The sequence below is a fragment of the Capsicum annuum genome, chromosome 8 (assembly GCF_002878395.1).
Source record: "Capsicum annuum cultivar UCD-10X-F1 chromosome 8, UCD10Xv1.1, whole genome shotgun sequence".
Classification (NCBI taxonomy): Eukaryota; Viridiplantae; Streptophyta; class Magnoliopsida; order Solanales; family Solanaceae; genus Capsicum; species Capsicum annuum.
In genome coordinates, this window is record NC_061118.1 from 164,410,117 (window position 1) to 164,428,995 (window position 18,879).

At 32.8% G+C, this 18,879-nt stretch overlaps 2 protein-coding genes across 2 annotated transcripts; both read right to left on the minus strand.

The window, feature by feature from the left end:
• Positions 1–332: 332 nt before the first annotated feature.
• On the minus strand, positions 333–3,188 carry LOC107879939 (endo-1,4-beta-xylanase 5-like). The gene is made up of 8 exons (XM_016726863.2): positions 3,130–3,188; positions 2,852–2,925; positions 2,679–2,731; positions 2,345–2,567; positions 2,031–2,197; positions 1,804–1,902; positions 921–1,700; positions 333–808 (listed from the first exon to the last, which is right to left on the minus strand). Exons 1-8 carry the CDS (start codon positions 3,186–3,188, stop codon positions 446–448), a joined length of 1,818 nt encoding a protein of 605 aa, XP_016582349.2. The 3' UTR covers positions 333–445.
• Positions 3,189–6,578: 3,390 nt separating this feature from the next.
• On the minus strand, positions 6,579–11,509 carry LOC107879940 (endo-1,4-beta-xylanase 5). Its single transcript, XM_016726864.2, has 8 exons — positions 11,415–11,509; positions 11,233–11,318; positions 11,089–11,135; positions 9,173–9,398; positions 8,519–8,694; positions 8,292–8,390; positions 7,325–8,104; positions 6,579–7,205 (listed from the first exon to the last, which is right to left on the minus strand). The coding sequence occupies exons 2-8, from the start codon at positions 11,297–11,299 to the stop codon at positions 6,846–6,848; spliced, it is 1,755 nt and encodes a 584-aa protein (XP_016582350.1). The 5' UTR covers positions 11,300–11,318; positions 11,415–11,509; the 3' UTR covers positions 6,579–6,845.
• Positions 11,510–18,879: the final 7,370 nt, after the last annotated feature.

Genomic DNA, 18,879 nt, shown 5'->3' on the forward strand with positions numbered 1-18,879 from the left:
TTTCTCCAGCTATTGAGTCCCTCTCATTGAAGTCTGGATTCACAACTAATTCCTCCATTAGGACCAGTTTTTGTTTGAGATTATGAAAAAAAAAAAAAAACAAGTACAGGGTAATCGTCTATGACCAAGTATAATTTAAAGGGGATTTGAATAAAACACGTCAAATTTAAGGGCAACTTTAGGTATTATTTTTGCCACCATTATTTAAACCAAATATTCTTTTAAGCACCCCATGTACTAACATTTCAAAAAATTTGTATCTCCTTGTTCAGCTTAATGAGATTTGTAACATAACTTTGCGTTAACATGTTGATAGTAATGGAAAATGAGTCATGCTTTCATTGAACTTTTGTATTCATCATAATACTTATTGTAAACACTGAAATGCACTCCAAGAAAGAAATTGCATTACGCTATATACATAATCTCTATGGCCTGAATAGTCTTAAGCAGCAGTAAATTTGTAACTTAATGATAATTTCTCATCACTTTCAGCTATGGGCATCACTGTCAAATCGTGGTGAAAGGATGAATCCGCCATCGAAGGATGAGCGACAATGGCTTTGTAATCTCCATGAAACAGTGAAGTCTCGAAGTAACCCTCGGCATTTGTAGTCCCAACCAAGCCCTCGTGTGACATCGTCACACGAATTTTGTCGACGACATCTCCGGTTGGTAGATTTTTGAAATTGTTATCAGTCAAACACATTCTGAAACATCCAGTTGGTTTCCATGCCGACCAAATTATTACTCCTTGAACAGCTGGGTGTGCAACTACCTCCTTTATTACTTGATCCAAGACTTGTGCCTATGATGCCAAAAACAAACAAAAGATGTTATAACAATCATGGGAAATATATTGTATTCACCAGACTTAAAATATTCGATTTGTTTTTGATTTTTATGAGAGAATTAAGTACCTGATTTTGGTTGGGTCTAACATCCACCTCAGTAATCCATATGGGCAATCTTGCAGAAGCCATTGTATCGAGTCCGGACCTAATATAAGCCTGGTTAGGAGCAGCAAAATGTCCTTCCAATCCGATTCCAAGAGAGCCCCCGTAACCTCCTGCTCTTAATTGTTTAATCTTGTTAAGATAATTGGCTGGTGATGATACTCCATCTTCTGGCACTTCTATCGTGTTGTACTCATTCAAGAACAGAGGGGTTTTCTTGTCAAAATCTGAAGTCAATCGAAAATAAGTAGCAGATGCATTTGCACCAAGTTTACTCTCGAAGAAATTGAAGTGGATGTTTTCATTCATAACATCCCAATGAATAACTTGGCCTCTATATTTAGTGACGACAGAATCGACCCTTTTTCCAGCAGCCGCAGAGAGTTGTTGTGGGGACAATGAGGGAACCCAATTTGGCTGAAATTTTTGGTCATCCCAAAGTATACTTTGGCCTCGGATACTGACACCTTTGCTCTTGCATAAATTCACCATTGCATCACAAGTTGAGTAGTCTATTTTGCCTTGACTTACCTCCGTACTGTACCACTTCATTTCATCTTCAAATACTGTGAATTTGAATCTTGAAAAGAACCAATTTTGGTAAGCATTGTTGTTAAGGATGTTTTTGTTGATAGCAACACCAAATGGGAAATTGGCTCTTCCTTGTATCAACGAGATTGTTGCATTAGGTAAAGGCTTGCCTTGTGAGTCAACCACTTGGATTGCCACTTTGCTTTTCCGGACCTACATAATACTACACTAAAATTAGTCTAGTCTTTTTTTCAGAAAAAGAAAAAATCTTACTAAGGTAACAACTTTTTCGAACTTGAAAAGTTCTATTTTGTACCTTTTCAATGGCTTGATTTTGATGTGACGTCCACTCTTCTTGGCTGAATGGTTGCACTGAGATACTGTCTACCCATATGTCAACTGCCGGATCATTGGTCTGAAAAAAGGAAAAAAGAAAAGATAGAGGATAAATAACGATATTTACGTAATCAAGTTATTTATATGTAAATTTGTATATGATAAAAGCTAATCGGTAACAAAAATGGTAACGACGTCTTTTATCACCTCAAAATAGAGTTGGGCAGGGCCAGAAGCATTAACAGTTAAGCCACCCTTAAACATGGACCAACAACCAGATTTAGCAATGCCCCAAGCAGCATGTTGAAAACCACTCTGTGTCTTGAATATGACTGCTACATTGGCATCATCACCATGGTTCACTTGTAGCCATCCTAGAAATTAAATATATATAATAGAAGAATTAATCTGAATAGTTGTTCGCCAACCCTTACACAAAAAATAACCATACGAATGTATATTTCATATTATCATTAATGTATAATCACGTATAACCCATGTATATAGGTCGAGGATAGTACCAGAAACTACGTAGTTTATGTCTTTTTCCAATTGAAACTCTTGTGACAAACCATGATATGGTCCTTTCCTGTGTGAGGCAACAATGAAATTGTTTCCATCACTTGAAACGACGTTCTCAATTTTAGCATCTCCCAGAATGGTCCATCCATTTAATCCATCATTAAGTTCTGGATTGACCACTATCCCTCCTTCATACTGTGGCTTAAGAGGATTTTTCAAACACTGCGAACACAAATTAAGAAAACCATGCCAAATGATCAATAATTAATTAACCAACCAAAGTACATTTCCTATTCATTCAAATGATTAAGAGCAAAAAATAAGGAGTTATGCCTCGGCTGTATAACTGTAATCATAGTCTTGGCCTTGTGCATAAACTTCAAAACCTGCCAAATATATAACAATTAACTCTTACATTAATGTATGTAATTTTTTTATTTTATTTTTTTAAAAAATATATTTGACCAACCAAATGTGAAAGAATTGAAAAGCTAAAAGATTCAAACCTGTGGAAACAAGCAGTAAATAATATAACACTAGAGCAAGATTTTCTCTTTTCATGATGTCCATAGCAAAGAATCTGCATTTACAAACACACAATTACTATGAGAAAAAGAAAGAGTGATACAAATTTAATATTTAAACTAAATCAAACAATTTAATGCAAGTAATGACATAAACATCAGTTGAGCTAGTAAAAAGATTCTCTATGCAACTCTTCAAACAGAGAAAGTAATCTAGAGAACTAAAAATGATTTATAAAGTATATACTTACTATACTTACTTTGAGATTGTGTAAATGCAAGTAATAATATGCATGGAAGTGTTCCACATCAATGGCATTTATAGTGTAAGCGTATAAGGATTATATTGATTTAGGATGAGAATCAGTTATGAGATTCTAAAATTAAAGATTTTACGATTTTGGTTGAGATATGTTGTAAGACGATTATGCTTTAACTTTTGTACCAAATAGACCAGATCGTAGCAATTACTATTACTATTTTCACCACCAACTTTTTAGGAAATGGAAAACCTTAAATATTTTTCTATATTGAAACAATAAAGAAGAATGGATTGTTTAAGCCTTTAAGGTATATGACGTATCTATATTTAGTTCCACAATCATAAATTTTGAAAGCGTTTTTTTTCTAAATCTGCTTCAAACATCTTTTTGGCTTTAAGATATAACCATTGACATATCTTAAATTTATTTCAAACTTTTGTATTTTATAAAACTTTTATAGTTACTAATGTTATTATTATTACTATTATTTTGCATCGACAGAACTTTATAACTTATTGTAATTTGATCCATTGTAATCGCTAGTAATTATGTTATTAGAAGTTGTTATATAAAAATCCTATCATAACAAAATTAATAAATTTTTGTCAAACTTATTTGTATATATGATTATGATTTGTGATAATGAATACCACCAGTGAAAGTTCTGCCTAATTTGAAATTAACAAGCATGTTTGTTTCCTATGATTTTCTTGATAGTTTTAGAATTAAATTATAAAGTATAAATCATGTTTTTTCTAAAAAAAACTGTGAAATTTTTTTGAAAAATACTATCGCCAAATACATATTCAATTTTAATCCAAACTTTATCTAATCACATTTTTCAAAATAAAAAAATGTAGAAATCTCTCCTAAACGAAAGTTTCATTTCATTTTTTTCCTATTTCATTCTTCTTTACCTATGGGTGTTTCTAGATGACCAGATAATATGTTTTTTTCCGAATATTGAATAAAGGTATCAATTTTACACTTACACAATGTGATTCGCTATTAATATTTTTTAAACGGAAAATGATTAAAAGAAATACTTCTAAAGTATGCGAAATTCAATATAGTTTGGTTCAATCATGCCTCTCATATTACTTACTTGAGCCAAAAAATGCTGTTATTTCAAGAAAATTTTACAAAGCATAATTACAAGACTAATGATGGTATATTTGGACCTGTTCGATTATATGAAAACATATTTGATCCAGCTTATTAGTCCCAACTATAATTATGTAAAAATATGCTAAATATATTTTTATTTATTGAGTATATTAAAAATAGATGTCATATTTGTTTAGTTTGAAAAGATAATGAATATTTTATCCATGTATGCCCATTTTATCATTGGTATTAAATACTATTCATTATTCAATAGATTTTTGAAAGCATTAAATTTATGAAAAATGTACGAATATATTCTTGAACTTTAATAAATGGTACAGATATACCCTCCGTCATAATTTAGGTATAAATATACATTTGCCGTTAATGAAAAGGTACGAATATACCCCTGAACTTTAATAAATGGTACAGATATACCTTTCGTCATACTTTAGCTATAAATATACTCTTGTTGTTAATGAAAAGGTACATATGTACCCCTGAACTTTGATAAATGATACAAATATACCCTCCGTCATACTTTAGGCACAAATATACCCTTCCCGTTAATGAAAAGGTACATATATAACTTTCTCACTAACGGCAGGACACGTGTTACAATCTTGTTCATTTGCCTTTTTTTAACGTGTCACAAAAGTATGACGGAGGGTATATCTGTACCATTTATCAAAGTTCAGGGGTATATTCGTATTTTTTTCGTTAAATTTATTATATTCAAAGGGTGATATAGTAAAATTATTCATATTATTATTGGTCTTAAAGTGTGTGTCAAGTTAATAGTGAACAAATATTATTGAACGAAGGAAAGTATTTATAAAGGAATTTGGCCAAATTATAGTGGATTTTCTCACCATTTTAAGAATCGCGTACGCATATTATGTGCTGCCTAAAGCAATTTAATGCTTCATTTTGTAAAATTAGAAGTTAAAAACACAACTATCATAATATTATTAAAAAAATCCAATTCTATATGGGAAAATAATGAATCATTCCACTTTTGGTTCCATAAGTACGGATAATTTTATTTTTGAGTTAATACATAAAAATGACCCTACACTTGACACCAAATTATAACTTTGCTCTTAAACTTTGATAGTGCACAAATAGGAGTTTTAACTATTCAAAATCTGAACAAATATGACCTTCGATTTTGCAACCCTATGTGTGAGTCTCACTCGCGCCTACGTGGAAAGGTAATCCAATCACACGGTGCTACGTCGTTAAAAGGGCTGACTTGAAGAGAGGTCATATTTGTGCAGTTTTGAATAGTTAAAGGTCATATCTGTGCACTGTCAAAGTTTTGCTTTTTGTGTTAAAACGACGTCGTTTTTTATTATTATTATTAGTATTATTTATTTATTTATTTATTTCTATAGTAGCAGCACCTAACTTTTTTTTTAATTTTAAAAAAATATTATTATTATTTTATTTATTTCTATAGCAGCAACACCTAACTTTTTTTTAATTAAAAAAATAACAGCCATTAGCAGGGATCGAACCCGCACAGTAGGCTAAAGGAAGCGCCCAAGAAGAGCAAATAATACCACTGGGTTGTCTAAGTGTCTTGTTTCATGTGGTTCAACATTAATATACGTACATAAATATACATTTTCTATCTTATATATATACAACGTAATTTTTTTACCGAGGGGGTTCGGGTGAACCCCATGGCAACCACATAGGTCCACCCCTCGTTGATTTAATAACGTTAATTTAATAACATTTTAATACGTTAATTTGATAACGTTAATTTAATATACTACTAGTACTATCCTTAATAACATTAATTTAATAACATTTTATTAAAACTATAATTTTTTATTATTGGTATAGTTTCATCTTTAATTTAATAGTTAAATAAATAATATTTAGATATATTATATAACTTAAATTCGTCCCCTGCTTTATAATATATATACATATTTCATATGAGGCTGACCTGCCTAATTAATAAATCTTCAATATTGCTCTTTTTTACAATGATAAAAGAAATTAGATGTCATTTTCATCGTTGAGCCAAAAATAATGAAAAAATAATAGTGAAGAGTCATTTAAAGGTCATATTTGTGTAGTTTTGAATAGCTAAAGGTCATATTTGTGCATTGTCAAAGTTTCAGGTCAAAGTTATAATTTGGTGTTAAGTTTAGGGTCATTTTTATGTATTAACTCTTTATTTTTTTTATGATTCTTATAATATTTGGCTAAGCACATCTAACTTTCAATTAATTGAAATATATTTCCTTTGATCCCTTATATACGAGAAATATCAAATAAGGTGTAATAGACAAACATGACATAATACATTGATAATTAAATAATTTTAGCACTTAATAATTTTTCAAGTTTATAAGAATTCAAGTTGAGGGGTCCAAAATTGCACATATAAATCAACTGAAGGTAAAAATACGCTTAACTAAAAACTAAATACACCAATTCAAAATCATAGTCATATTTGAAGTACTCCCCTGAAACTAAAGTTAAATAACTCCTTATTTTTCCTTTTCAATAACAAACTTGTGCGACAAATTTATCTATTAGAACCACAATCAATAAGAAATTAACTAACTTAATTGGGAGTAATTAAATCAAACAAAAATTGTGTAATGTGAAAATTTTCCTGCTCCATCCTTTTGTGCAGCCACCTTAACTTTCTGAGCTGTGGAGACATATGTTTGTTTTTCAGGATGATTGATTTCAACTTCATAATCTCCATGAAAAAGTGAAGTTTCAAATAAACCATTTTCATTTGTGATACCAGAAAATCCCCAATGACTCCATTCTTTAAGGATCCTATCAACAACATTTCCAGTAGCCAAATTCTTGAAATTGTTATCAGTCAAACACATTCTATAACATCCTTTAGGACCCCATGGTGCCCACATCATTATTCCTTTCACTCCTGGATGTGCATGGACTTCCCTTATGATCTCTTCCAAATATACTTCCTATCCAATTTAAAATGTCGTTACTGAATATATATAGCGGTGTATAATATATGTATATCGGCTAGGAAAAGTAAACGTAGAATTCAACCTGTTATATGTGTAAAAGACTTAAAGATTACCTGATTGGTGGTGTTTGCAACATCTAACTCTGTGATCCAAATTGGCAATCCAGCTGAAGCAAGCATATCAAGAGATGATCTTATATAAGGTAAATTTGGTTTGACAAAATGCCCCTGCAGACCAATTCCTAACGGTCCACTATATCCGTGGGATCGAAGATCCCGAATTTTTTCCAAATATTTTGCTGGATTTGAAGTTCCATCAAATCCATGTTCAATTGTATTGAAATCATTCAAGAATGGTATTGCATTGCTATCAATTTCATTAGCCTTGTTGTAATAAACAGCAGATGCATTTTTCCCTAGCATATCCTCTAAAAATGAAAAGTGGACATTCTCGTTCACAACATCCCAGTGAATAAGTTGGCCTAAGTATCGATTCATCACTGAATTTATCCTTCTTGATGCAGCTGAAGAGAGCTGTGCTGGTGAAAGATAACGCGCCCACGAGGGCATGTTTTGAGGATTGTTCCAAAAAACGTTGTGACCGCGGACTTGAATGTTATGTTTTTGGACAAGCCTAAGCATGGCATCCGCCACATTGTAGTCCTGTTGGCCTTGGATTTTCTCATTGGTATACCACTTCATTTCGTTCTCGAAAACCGTGTACCTGAATCGTGATGTAAACCAATCTTGATAGGCTTTGTTGCTGAGGATGTGTTGGCTTACTGCATTGCCAAATGGAAAATTGTTCCTTTGTTGCGCCAGGGAGACCGTTGCGTTTGGTAATGGTTGGCCTTGAGAATCGACTGCTTGGATTTTCACTTTAGCTTTACGTACCTATACATCAACATATTATAAGTGATTTTTTTAATACGCATATAGAGTTTGAGCAAAAGCTATTGAATTCACGTGAACTCATAACTTCTAAACTAGGTCAGCCCTTGATTATGTTATCGAGCATTTAATTTCAATTCGATGGTTCAGTGACACCCATATGTAAGTATTTACTAGTCATTTAATTTACCTTCTCAGTACTTTGGTGTTGATGAAATTTCCACTCCTCTTGAGAAAATGGTTTTACTGATATGCTGTCTGCCCATAACTCAATGGCTGTATTGTTGGCCTAGAAATAGACAAAAGTGAAAATAATTAAACAAGTTCAATTGGACAACCAGGAATCATATATAATGTGTTGATTCTTTTGTACAGTAGTATTTATATTTTTTTAATAAAAAAGGTAAAATAAATCACCTCAAAATATAGGTCCACATGACCTGAAGTATTTAGTATTAAGCCACCTTTTAGCATAGACCAGCAGCCAGAACGAGCAACAGCCCATCCAGCACGTTGAATCCCAAATGGGCCTCTGAGGACTAGAGCCACATGAGCATCTAAAATTCCATCTACATGGCTCACTTGCACCCAAGCTGCAAGTAAGAGTACTGTCAAATGGGTGGATCCAATTATAAATTAAGTTAATAAATGAACTGAGTTATTGACTAGTCCAATAATTACTTGGGCTGAGATTGGTTGAGTCAAAAGAGGCTAAACAATGATTCAATGCACAACACGCCAACTCTTACATAATTAACACACACTACTATTTGAAGCAGCAAGGACTAGGTTAGAACATCAAATATTACTGTATCAAAATCAATTTGTCAAGACAATTACATTAATATTTGACATAGGAGTTACTACGTGAAGATAAATTTAAAAAGAGCCGTCAGTGCACTAAAACTTTCACTATGCACGAGGTTTGGGGAACGACCGAACCACAAGGACTTGTTATACACAGTTTTACCCTGCATATCTACAAGAGGCTGTTTCCACGTGATCTACAATTCACATGGAACCCTTCAATGAGAAGATAATAAATTAAATGAAAAAAAATAATTGTAGTACCTGAAGTGACGTAATAAGTATCTTTTTTCAAGAAATATTTTTGGGTAAAACCATGAAGGGGTCCTTTTCTGTTAGCAGCCACAATGAAAGTGTTATTTGTAGTGTTGGATATCCTAGTGGTCATGTTTGCAAATCCAGATTTTCTCCAGCCATGGAGTCCCTCATTGAAGTTTGAATTCACAACTATTCCTCCATTGTATTGAGCACTTGAGGGATCTGCCAAACACTGGAAGCATATACATATGGTATTGTATTAATATTTGTATTACATAATTGAGCGAGTTACCTGATACAGCACGTTAACTACACCAATACTATAAAATAAATATTTTATATTCTGTGCACGGTCAGTGTACAAAATATTCTACACTATCAGTTAACTTGACCTGCTATTGCAGGTTAGCCAATTATTTAGATAAAAATTTTAAAAAAAAATGGAAAAGGACCTAAAATGCCCTTCAACTACGTAAAATGGTGTAAAAATGCCCCCGTCTACCTATTGGACCTAAAATGTCTTTTCCGTTTACCTATTAAGCCTAGAATGACCTTCTCACCTACCTATTGGGTCAAAAACGCCCTTTCATCTACCTATTAGACCTATTTTATCCTTTTATTTAGGTAAATTACATGAAAGGTCACCCTTAAAACTTAATTACATATATAATAGTACTTTTTCGATATTAAAAAAATAATTTTTTTTTAAATATATAGCCATTTAAAAAATCAGAAAAGATAATTATAATTCTTAATTTAATTCAACAACTAATTATAAATTCATCTTAATTTAAGAGATATATTTTCAATCTTCAAATTAAAATTGGAAAAGATAATCCCTGCTTTCAAATATTTTTCTCTCTTATATTTAAGATTCAAATATTTTTAAATGAATTAAGTATTCCATTATTTTTCATATAATTTATGGAATAAATATTCATGGTATATCCATTATGTCGGAAATACTTTTCTTGTTAAAAATTATTTATTAAATAGAAATATATATTTTCAGTATTAGATGGTATAAATTTTTTATATCTAAAATACCATGTATGTTTATGTTATAAATATAATTTATATGGTATAAATATATCATGTATTTTTATGATATAAATATAATTTGTATAATATTTAAATATATCATGAATTGTTATGAAATAAATATATCATATATTTTTATCGAGGCATCGTGAAAGCAAACAATAAAAATGCAAAACATAAAATTTTGATATAGTATATAAAAATGAATGAACAAAGGCGTCCATAAAAATAGGTAATAAATAAGAAATATGAAAATTTAATGTATAATTATTTTTCTTTATATTAGAATCTGTTATAAAAGTAAATATTTTATATGCTATATTTGATAACCAACTAATACGGCTATGTATATGTAATAATTTTTTAAAATGGCTATTTATATTATTTTTCTTTTTATTTATCAGATCAATTTAGAATGACAAAAAATTGATATTGTGCACTATTTATTTCGTTAATATTAATAAAAATGATAGAAATTTTATGTAGTTTAATAAAGATAAGTTGTGGTATTATATAATATTTTTTTTAAATAAAAGGACAAAATAGCCCCAATAGATAGCGGAAAGGACATTTTAGATCCAATAGGCAGACATCAAGGGCATTTTAGGCCCAATAGGTAAACGGGGGGATTTTTGCACCATTTTACATAGTTAAAGGGCATTTTAGGCCCTTTTCCGAAAAAGAATAATTAAGTTATCTACAGTAGCAAGTAAAGTTTACCTGATAGTATAGAATATTTTGTCCACTGACGATGCACAAAACTTACATTCTAAAATATTTTACTAGCGATGTATGTAATTTGAAATCCTAATATCCTATATAGAAATTATGGAATTAAAATCCTAATATATTATATAAAAATTGCATTTGGGGTAGCTTGCCTCAGATGTGAAACCATAATCGTAGTCTTCACCATAAACTTCAAGCCCTACAAAGGAGAAAGATACGAAAATAGAAAGTTGATATTTATATCATAGATTTTAAATAATCTTTAATTATTAAATAAGCTAGGCTTAATTACAGACCTGAATAACAAACAAGAAAATATATCACCAGCCAAGGTAGAAATATTTCCTTTTCCACGGTTTCCATGGCAACAAATTCACTCTTTCTATCATAGCAATGCTCAAAATTAGAGTACGCATGAATAATAAAAATAAAAAGTAGTAATAGAAACCCAAAAAATAAATAAGATACATTCAACTACCTCTAATTAAGCTCCAACGTAACTATATAGAGATGGTAGGATGGAGGTAATATACCAAAAAACACTTCCAGAAGTTGTATTTGTAGAGATTATTGCGAGTTGTTGGATTAAGCTATGAACGCATCATATTTATAGGGAAAACCTGCAATTAAAATAATAGGCAAAATCATTTAGTACTCCTACTGTCTCAATTTATGTGACATGAATTTCGAGAGTCAAACCTTTTAGTAATTTTGACCATGAATTTGGACATAAAATCTTTAGGTTTTTTAAAATAAAATTTACATATATATTTGGCAGGGTGGCTCAAGCATATTGGTGGCCTAAGACGAAAATCAAACGGAGGCCTTAAATTTTTAAGAAAAAATAAATTTTTTTTATTAACTCTATTTTCAAAATTATATAATCGAATTTTCTAATTATTCTTTTTTAAGTAATTAATAATATAATTAATGCATTTAATCTTTCTTGAGACATAATACGCTAGATATATATATATAAACTTCTAATAATTCTTTTCTTTTATATAAAAAAATTAATTTTTTTTATAATAGTAGTATTTAATTTTTTTAAGAAAAAATCTATAATATAGTATCGTAAAAAATGAGCCCCTCAAATTTGGGGGCGGCCTCCTACTTTTTTTGTAAAGTAGAGCCGCCCCTGATATTTGGAAACTAGCATAAAAAGTATTATAAGTTATTATAATAATTAATAATTTAAAAATATTTAATATTACGATTAAAAAAAAACTGGAATCTCAAAATTAAATCGACATAAAATCGGATGGAAGGTGTATCAATTTGTAAGAGATTCTCCAAGTCAATGTTCTAAGCTATGTTTGACACGAATCGATGAATTTTCAGACGACGTTCAGTTCATCTGCCAAGTTCAAATATTAGAGAAATTGTTTGTGGAAATTAAGGAATAAACAAAACTTATTCATTGTTTCGGCCACATGCATGCAAATGCGGTCCATCTTGGACATATGATTAAATTTAATTATATGTGGAAACACGGTTAACCTTCAACTTGAATTAGATAGTGAATGTCATTATCTAGCTTTTACTATTTTAAAGCCTTAGACCTTAACTAATAACATAATAATGGAGTAATTTTGAATTTATTTGATGGCATGCAGATATTAATAACATAATAATGGAGTAATCTTGAATTTATTTGATGGCAGAGTTATATGATATGTTCCAGTAGAGATAGCAAGTGTTACCAAGATGGGTTGTGCTGCAGCGGATGGGGCAACTCTACCCTTAACCAGAGGTTAAGGGTTCGATTCTGGGCATAGAGAAAAACTCTGTTGGGAGCGCTAACCCCCGAATGGGGCCCTACCCGGCGCGAATCCGGATTAGTCGGGCTCCAATGCGGATACCAAACACCTGATGAAAAACCGGAAAAAAAAAAAAAAAAGAGATAGCAAGTGTTCGATAAAATGTATATTCGAGGTACGTGCACGGTGCACGACCATCGTATATAAAAATAACAATAATGCCAGCTTTTAATGCGTCGTTTAGGAGTTGTTTTAATTCTCGGCACGGCCAAAACATTTTCCTTCACTACACTTTTCTTAGAAAGAATCATTGGGTTTTAAGTTATATATGAACTTTTCATATAAGAAAATTTGCAACATCATCGTATCGTCTTTATCTGTTGTATGTGACAGGAATACATTTTATTTTCAAGATTATAAATTAAATCGCATATTTTTAAAAAATTTATCTGCAAGTAGATATTATTTTGATGGACTTAGTAATGTAAAAAATTTCTTTCATGAATAATTGTATATAACTTTCCAATGTGTGTATTTGAGTTATAGCCCAGTTTGGAAGTTCCTTTTGAGTCCCTTTTTTTAAAGCTACCGCCTACCTGTAAATTTTGCCTTGACTTGCAATCTTGCATGCATGTGGATATTGAAAGTGAACATGAATAATACGACTTCGGGTTAGTCCCTTCTTTTTTCTTTTGAACAATTCTCTTTCCTTTGTGTATCAGTATTACACGTTTTTCATTGGCTGACTATGACAATTAACAATATGACTAGTGGTTACTTTTGTTGGGTTAGTTTTTTTCTTTCCTACGTGGATAAATGAAGTCCAATTTGGACCAACCTATTTTTGCACATAGACCCATTACTATGGGGCATATATATTGATCTTTTTAAGTCTTATTCACCATCACAAAAAGAGAGTTTTCAGCAGTCAAAGACAGAAAAACAAAGCTGATTTTTGCACCTAAATTTCAGCCACAGCTGTCAACTTCAAATTGCGATTCCCGTTTCGTTTCTTGTCCGATTGAGCTGATTTTTGGACTGTTTGTTCCTCTCATGTCAATATTTGGTTAGGAACTAAAAGAGCTTGATTTGGTGGCCTGTAACTCCTGTTTTTCATTCCCGTATAGTAGCTGTGTTTTTTGTGCTTTCACTCCTTTATTTCTCTAGTGTTTGGTGCTGTGGTTTATGTATTGTTTCTTGTTGTTTGGCACTTGTTTTGTGGCCATTTTGGAGGACAATATTGTAACTCTTTGGTGATTATAGTGGAGGTTTGGGACCGTGATTTTTTGCTCTTCACACCGAAGGATTTTCCACGTAAATTTGGTGTCTTGTGTGATTGCCTTTATTCTTGCCCTATCGCATTTGTGTGGTAATTCATTTGCTGTCATATTACTTTGTTTTGTTTGGTTTGCTTGTCTCCTCTTGGTTCAAGTTGAAAAGGAAAGTTTAGTCTTGGGTATTTTCCGCTGCTACCCTGTTGGGCTCTTTGATTGTGTGCCCGTCTTTCCTAACAAGTGGTATCAGAGCGTTGGTTGTTGTTGATTGTAGATTTGAATGATGGAGGCAAATCTGAGCAAGATGGTGTGTTTGAATTGTAGTAACTATCATACTTGGAAAGACAAGATGAAAGATCTTCTATTTGTCAAGAAAATGCATCCACCTGTGTTTGCATCTACTAAACCTGAATCCATGACAGATGAGGATTGAGAATTTGAGCACTTACAGGTTTGTGGCTATATCAGATAATGGGTTGAAGATAATGTTAGAAATCATATTGTGAATGAGACATATGCTAAAAGTTTGTGGGACAAGCTCGAGACACTTTATGCTTCGAAGACTGGCAATAACAAGTTGTTCCTGCTTAAGCAATTGATGAATATTAGGTATAAAGAGGCAGTTCCATTTCTTATCATATTAATGATTTTCAGGGTGTCCTTGACCAGCTGTCCGGAATGGGTGTAAAGTTCGATGAAGAAATTCAGGGACTTTGGCTTCTTAATACTCTACCTGACTCTTGAGAAAATATTCGATTTTCTTTGACTAATTCTGCTCCCGATGGTATTGTAACTATGAAATATATTAAAAGTGGTGTCTTGAATGAAGAGATGAGAAGAAGATCTCAGGCCTCATCTTCTTCATCTTCACACTCTGATATTTTGGTTACTGAAGAGAGGGAGAGAAATAAATCCAGAGATTCAAATGATACAGATAAAAGTAAAAGCAAGTCAAGGTCTAAATTCAAGAATGTTACATATGACTATTGCAACAAAAAGGAGCATATCATAAAATATTGTTACAAGCATAAGAGAGATATAAGACGGCAAAAGAAAAAAAGCGATAATGAAAATCGTGTTGTTATTGTTGCTAATGATGATCTTCTTGTTGCTTGTGGTGAGAATGTCATTAATCTTGTTTGAGATGAGTCTAGCTGGTTTGTGGATTCTGGTGCTACATCTCATGTTACGTTAAAGAAGGAATTATTTTTTTCTTATACTCCAGGTAATTTTGGGATGTTGAAAATGGGCAATAATGATGGAGTTAAAGTACTTGGCATTGGCACGATTTGTTTGAAAAGTAATAATAGTTCCAAACTAGTTCTCAATGATGTCAAGCATGCTCTAGATGTTCGCCTGAATTTGATTTTTGTAGGAAGTCTTGATGATGAGGGTTATGTTAATACCCTTGGTGCTGGCGAGTGAAAGCTTACTAGAGGTTCGATGATTGTGGCTCGAGGTGACAAGTTGTCTAACTTGTACGTATTTCAGGGATCTACTTCTAGAGGCTTGATAAACTTGGTAAAGAATGCTACTTCATCAGAGTTGTGGCATAGAAGGTTGAGTCATATAAGTGAGAAGGGGATTGATAGTTTGGCTAAGAAAAAATTTCTTTCTGGAGTAAAACAAGCAAAGTTGAAGAAGTGTGTTCATTGCTTAGCCAGTAAACAGAAAAGAGTTTCTTTTCAGAGTTATCCACTTTCAAGAAAGTTCGATTTGCTGGAGTTGGTGCATTCTGATTTGTGCGGTCCTTTTAAAGTAAGGTCTCATGGTGGTGCAATTTACTTTGTGACTTTTATTGATGATCATTCTCGCAAACTCTGGGTATTTCCTTTGAAGTCCAAGGATCAAGTACTTGATGTGTTCAAGAATTTTCAGGCCTTAGTTGAAAGACAGACAGGGAAGAAATTGAAATGCATCTGTTCAAATAATGGTGGTAAGTATATTGGTATTTTTGATAGATATTGCAGAGAGCAGGGTATTCGGCATCAGAAAACTCCTCCAAAGACTCCTCAGTTGAATGGCTTAGCAGAGAGGATGAACAAAACACTAATTGAGAGGGTTAGATGTATGCTTTCAGATGCTAAACTGCCAGATTCCTTTTGGGCAGAAACACTTAATACGGTTGTTTATGTTATCAATTTATCTCCTATTGTTGCTTTGAATGGTGATGTCCCTGACAGAGTTTGGTCTGGTAAGAATGTTTCTTATGATTATCTTAGAGTTTTTGGATGTAAATCTTTTGTTCATTTTCCTAAGGATGAAAGGTCAAAGTTGGATGTTAAAACTGGACAGTGTATCTTCATTGGTTATGGTCAAGATGAATTTGGCTATCGTTTCTATGATCCAGTTGAGAAAAAACTTATTAGAAGTCGCGATGTTGTGTTCTTTGAAGACCAAACAATTGAATATTTTGACAAAGCTGAGAAGGTTGATTCTCAGAGTAGTGAGAGCCTAGTTGATGTTGATCCAGTTCTTTACTGCTCCTGAAGAAAATCTTCATGATGATGAAAATCAAGTTGATAATGAAGATGATGATCATGTTCAGAATGACCTGCAAGAAGTTGTTGATGCTCTAGCGAGTTCTCTCAGACGATCTATAAGAAAGAGAATACCTTCATCTCGTTATTCTCCTAGTGAGTATGTACTCTTGACTGAAGGAGGAGAATCTGAGAGTCTTGATGAGGTCATGGAAAGTGAAGAAAAATAAAAGTGGTTTGATGCTATGGAAGATGAAATTAAATCTTTGCATGATAATCATACCTTTGATTTGGTTAAGCTGCCTAAAGACAAAAAAGCTTTGAAAAATAGATGGGTTTTTCGGGTAAAGCATGAAGATGGTAATCCAATTCTACGGTACAAAGCTAGATTGGTTGTGAATGGATTTAACCAGAAAAAGGGAGTTGATTTTGATGAGATATTTTCTTTGGTTGTAAAAATGTCATCCATTCGTGTGTTCTACGCTTAGTTGCAAGTCTAGATTTAAAGGTTGAGCAAATGGGTATTAAAACTGCTTTTCTCCATGGTGACTTCGATGAAGAAATTTATATGAAGTAACCCGAAGATTTTGAAGTCAAGGAAAGAGAGAATTATGTTTGCAAATTGAAGAAGAGCTTGTATGGTTTGAAACAAGCTCCTAGGCAGTGATACAAGAAGTTTGGTTCCTTTATGAGTCAGCAGGGCTTCAAGAAGACTACTTCAGACCATTGTGTTTTTGTGCAAAAATTCTCTGATGGTGACTTTATTATTGTGTTGCTTTATGTTGATGACATATTTGTTGTTAGTCATAATGCTTGCAGGATTCAAAAGTTGAAGCAAGAGTTGAGTAAGTCTTTTTCTATGAAAGACTTAGGACCAGCAAAGAAGATTCTTGGTATGTAAATTGTCCGTGACATAAAGGCCAAGAAGTTGTGGTTATCACAAGAGAAGTATATTCAGAAAGTACTTCGAAGGTTTAACATAGACAAAGCTAAGGTTGTCAGTACACCTTTAGCTATGCACTTCAAGTTAGGCATGAAGCAGTGTCCTTCCAGTGATGATGAGAAGGAAGATATGAAGAAATGTCCTTATGCTTCAGCTTTTGGTAGTTTGATGTATGCAATGGTTTGCACAAGATCGGATATTGCTCATGCTGTTGGTGTTTTTAGTCGTTTTCTTTCTAATCCGGGAAGAGAACATTGGAATGCTGTGAAGTGGATTATGAGATATCTTTGTGGTACTTCTAGTCTGAGTTCGTGTTTTGATACAGGGAAGCCTATTTTTTGTGGTTATACTGATTCAGATATGGCTGGTGATGTTGATACTCGCAAGTTTACTTCAGTGTATTTGGTTACTTTTGCAGGGGGAGCTGTGTTTTGGCAATTTAGGTTGCAAAAATGTGTTGCTCTATCTACTACAGAAGCTGAATTTATTGCTGTCGTTGAAGCTTGTAAAGAATTGCTTCGGTTGAAGAGATTCTTAAGGGAACTTGGTTGTGCTCAAGAGAGGTATGTGCTTTATTGCGACAGTCAAAGTGCCATACATCTTGGCAAGAATTCTATATTTCATGGTCGGTCTAAACACATTGATGTGATATACCATTAGATTCGGGATGTGTTGGATTCTAAGTTGCTTGAACTTAAGAAGATTCATACGGATGATAATGGTTCCGACATGATGACTAAAGCTTTGCCAGGAGGGAAGTTTGAAGATTATTGCATGATCTCCAGGATGATGGTCTCCTCCACATAGTGGGGAGAGGGAGAATTATTGGATTATTGGGTCTTTTTCCCTTTCCATGTGGATAAATGAAGCTCAATTTGAACCAACCCACTTTTACCCATAGACCCATTTCTACGGGGTATATATATTGATTTTTTTAGGTCTTATTCACCATCACAAAAAGAGAGTTTTCAGCAGCCAAAGAGAGAAAAATAAAGCAGATTTTCACACCTAAATTTCAGCCATAGCTGTCAACTTCAAATTGCGATTCCCGTTTCGTTTCTTGTCCGATTGAGCTGATTTTTGGACTGCTTGTTCCTCTCATCTCAATATTTGGTTAGGAACTAACAGAGCTTGATTTGGTGGCCTGTAACTCCTGTTTTTTATTCCCGAACAGTAGCTGCATTTTTTGTGCTTTCACTCCTTTATTTTTCTAGTGTTTGGTGCTGTGGTTTATGTATTGTTTCTTGTTGTTTGACACTTGTTTTGTGGCCATTTTGGAGGAAAATATTGTAACTCTTTGGTGATTACAGTGGAGGTTTGGGACCGTGATTTTTTGCTTTTCACACCGAAGGATTTTCCACGTAAATTTGGTGTCTTGTGTGATTGCCTTTATTCTTGCCCTATCGCATTTGTGTGGTAATTCATTTGCTGCCACATTACTTTGTTTTGCTTGGTTTGCTTGTCTCCTCTTGGTTCAAGTTGAAAG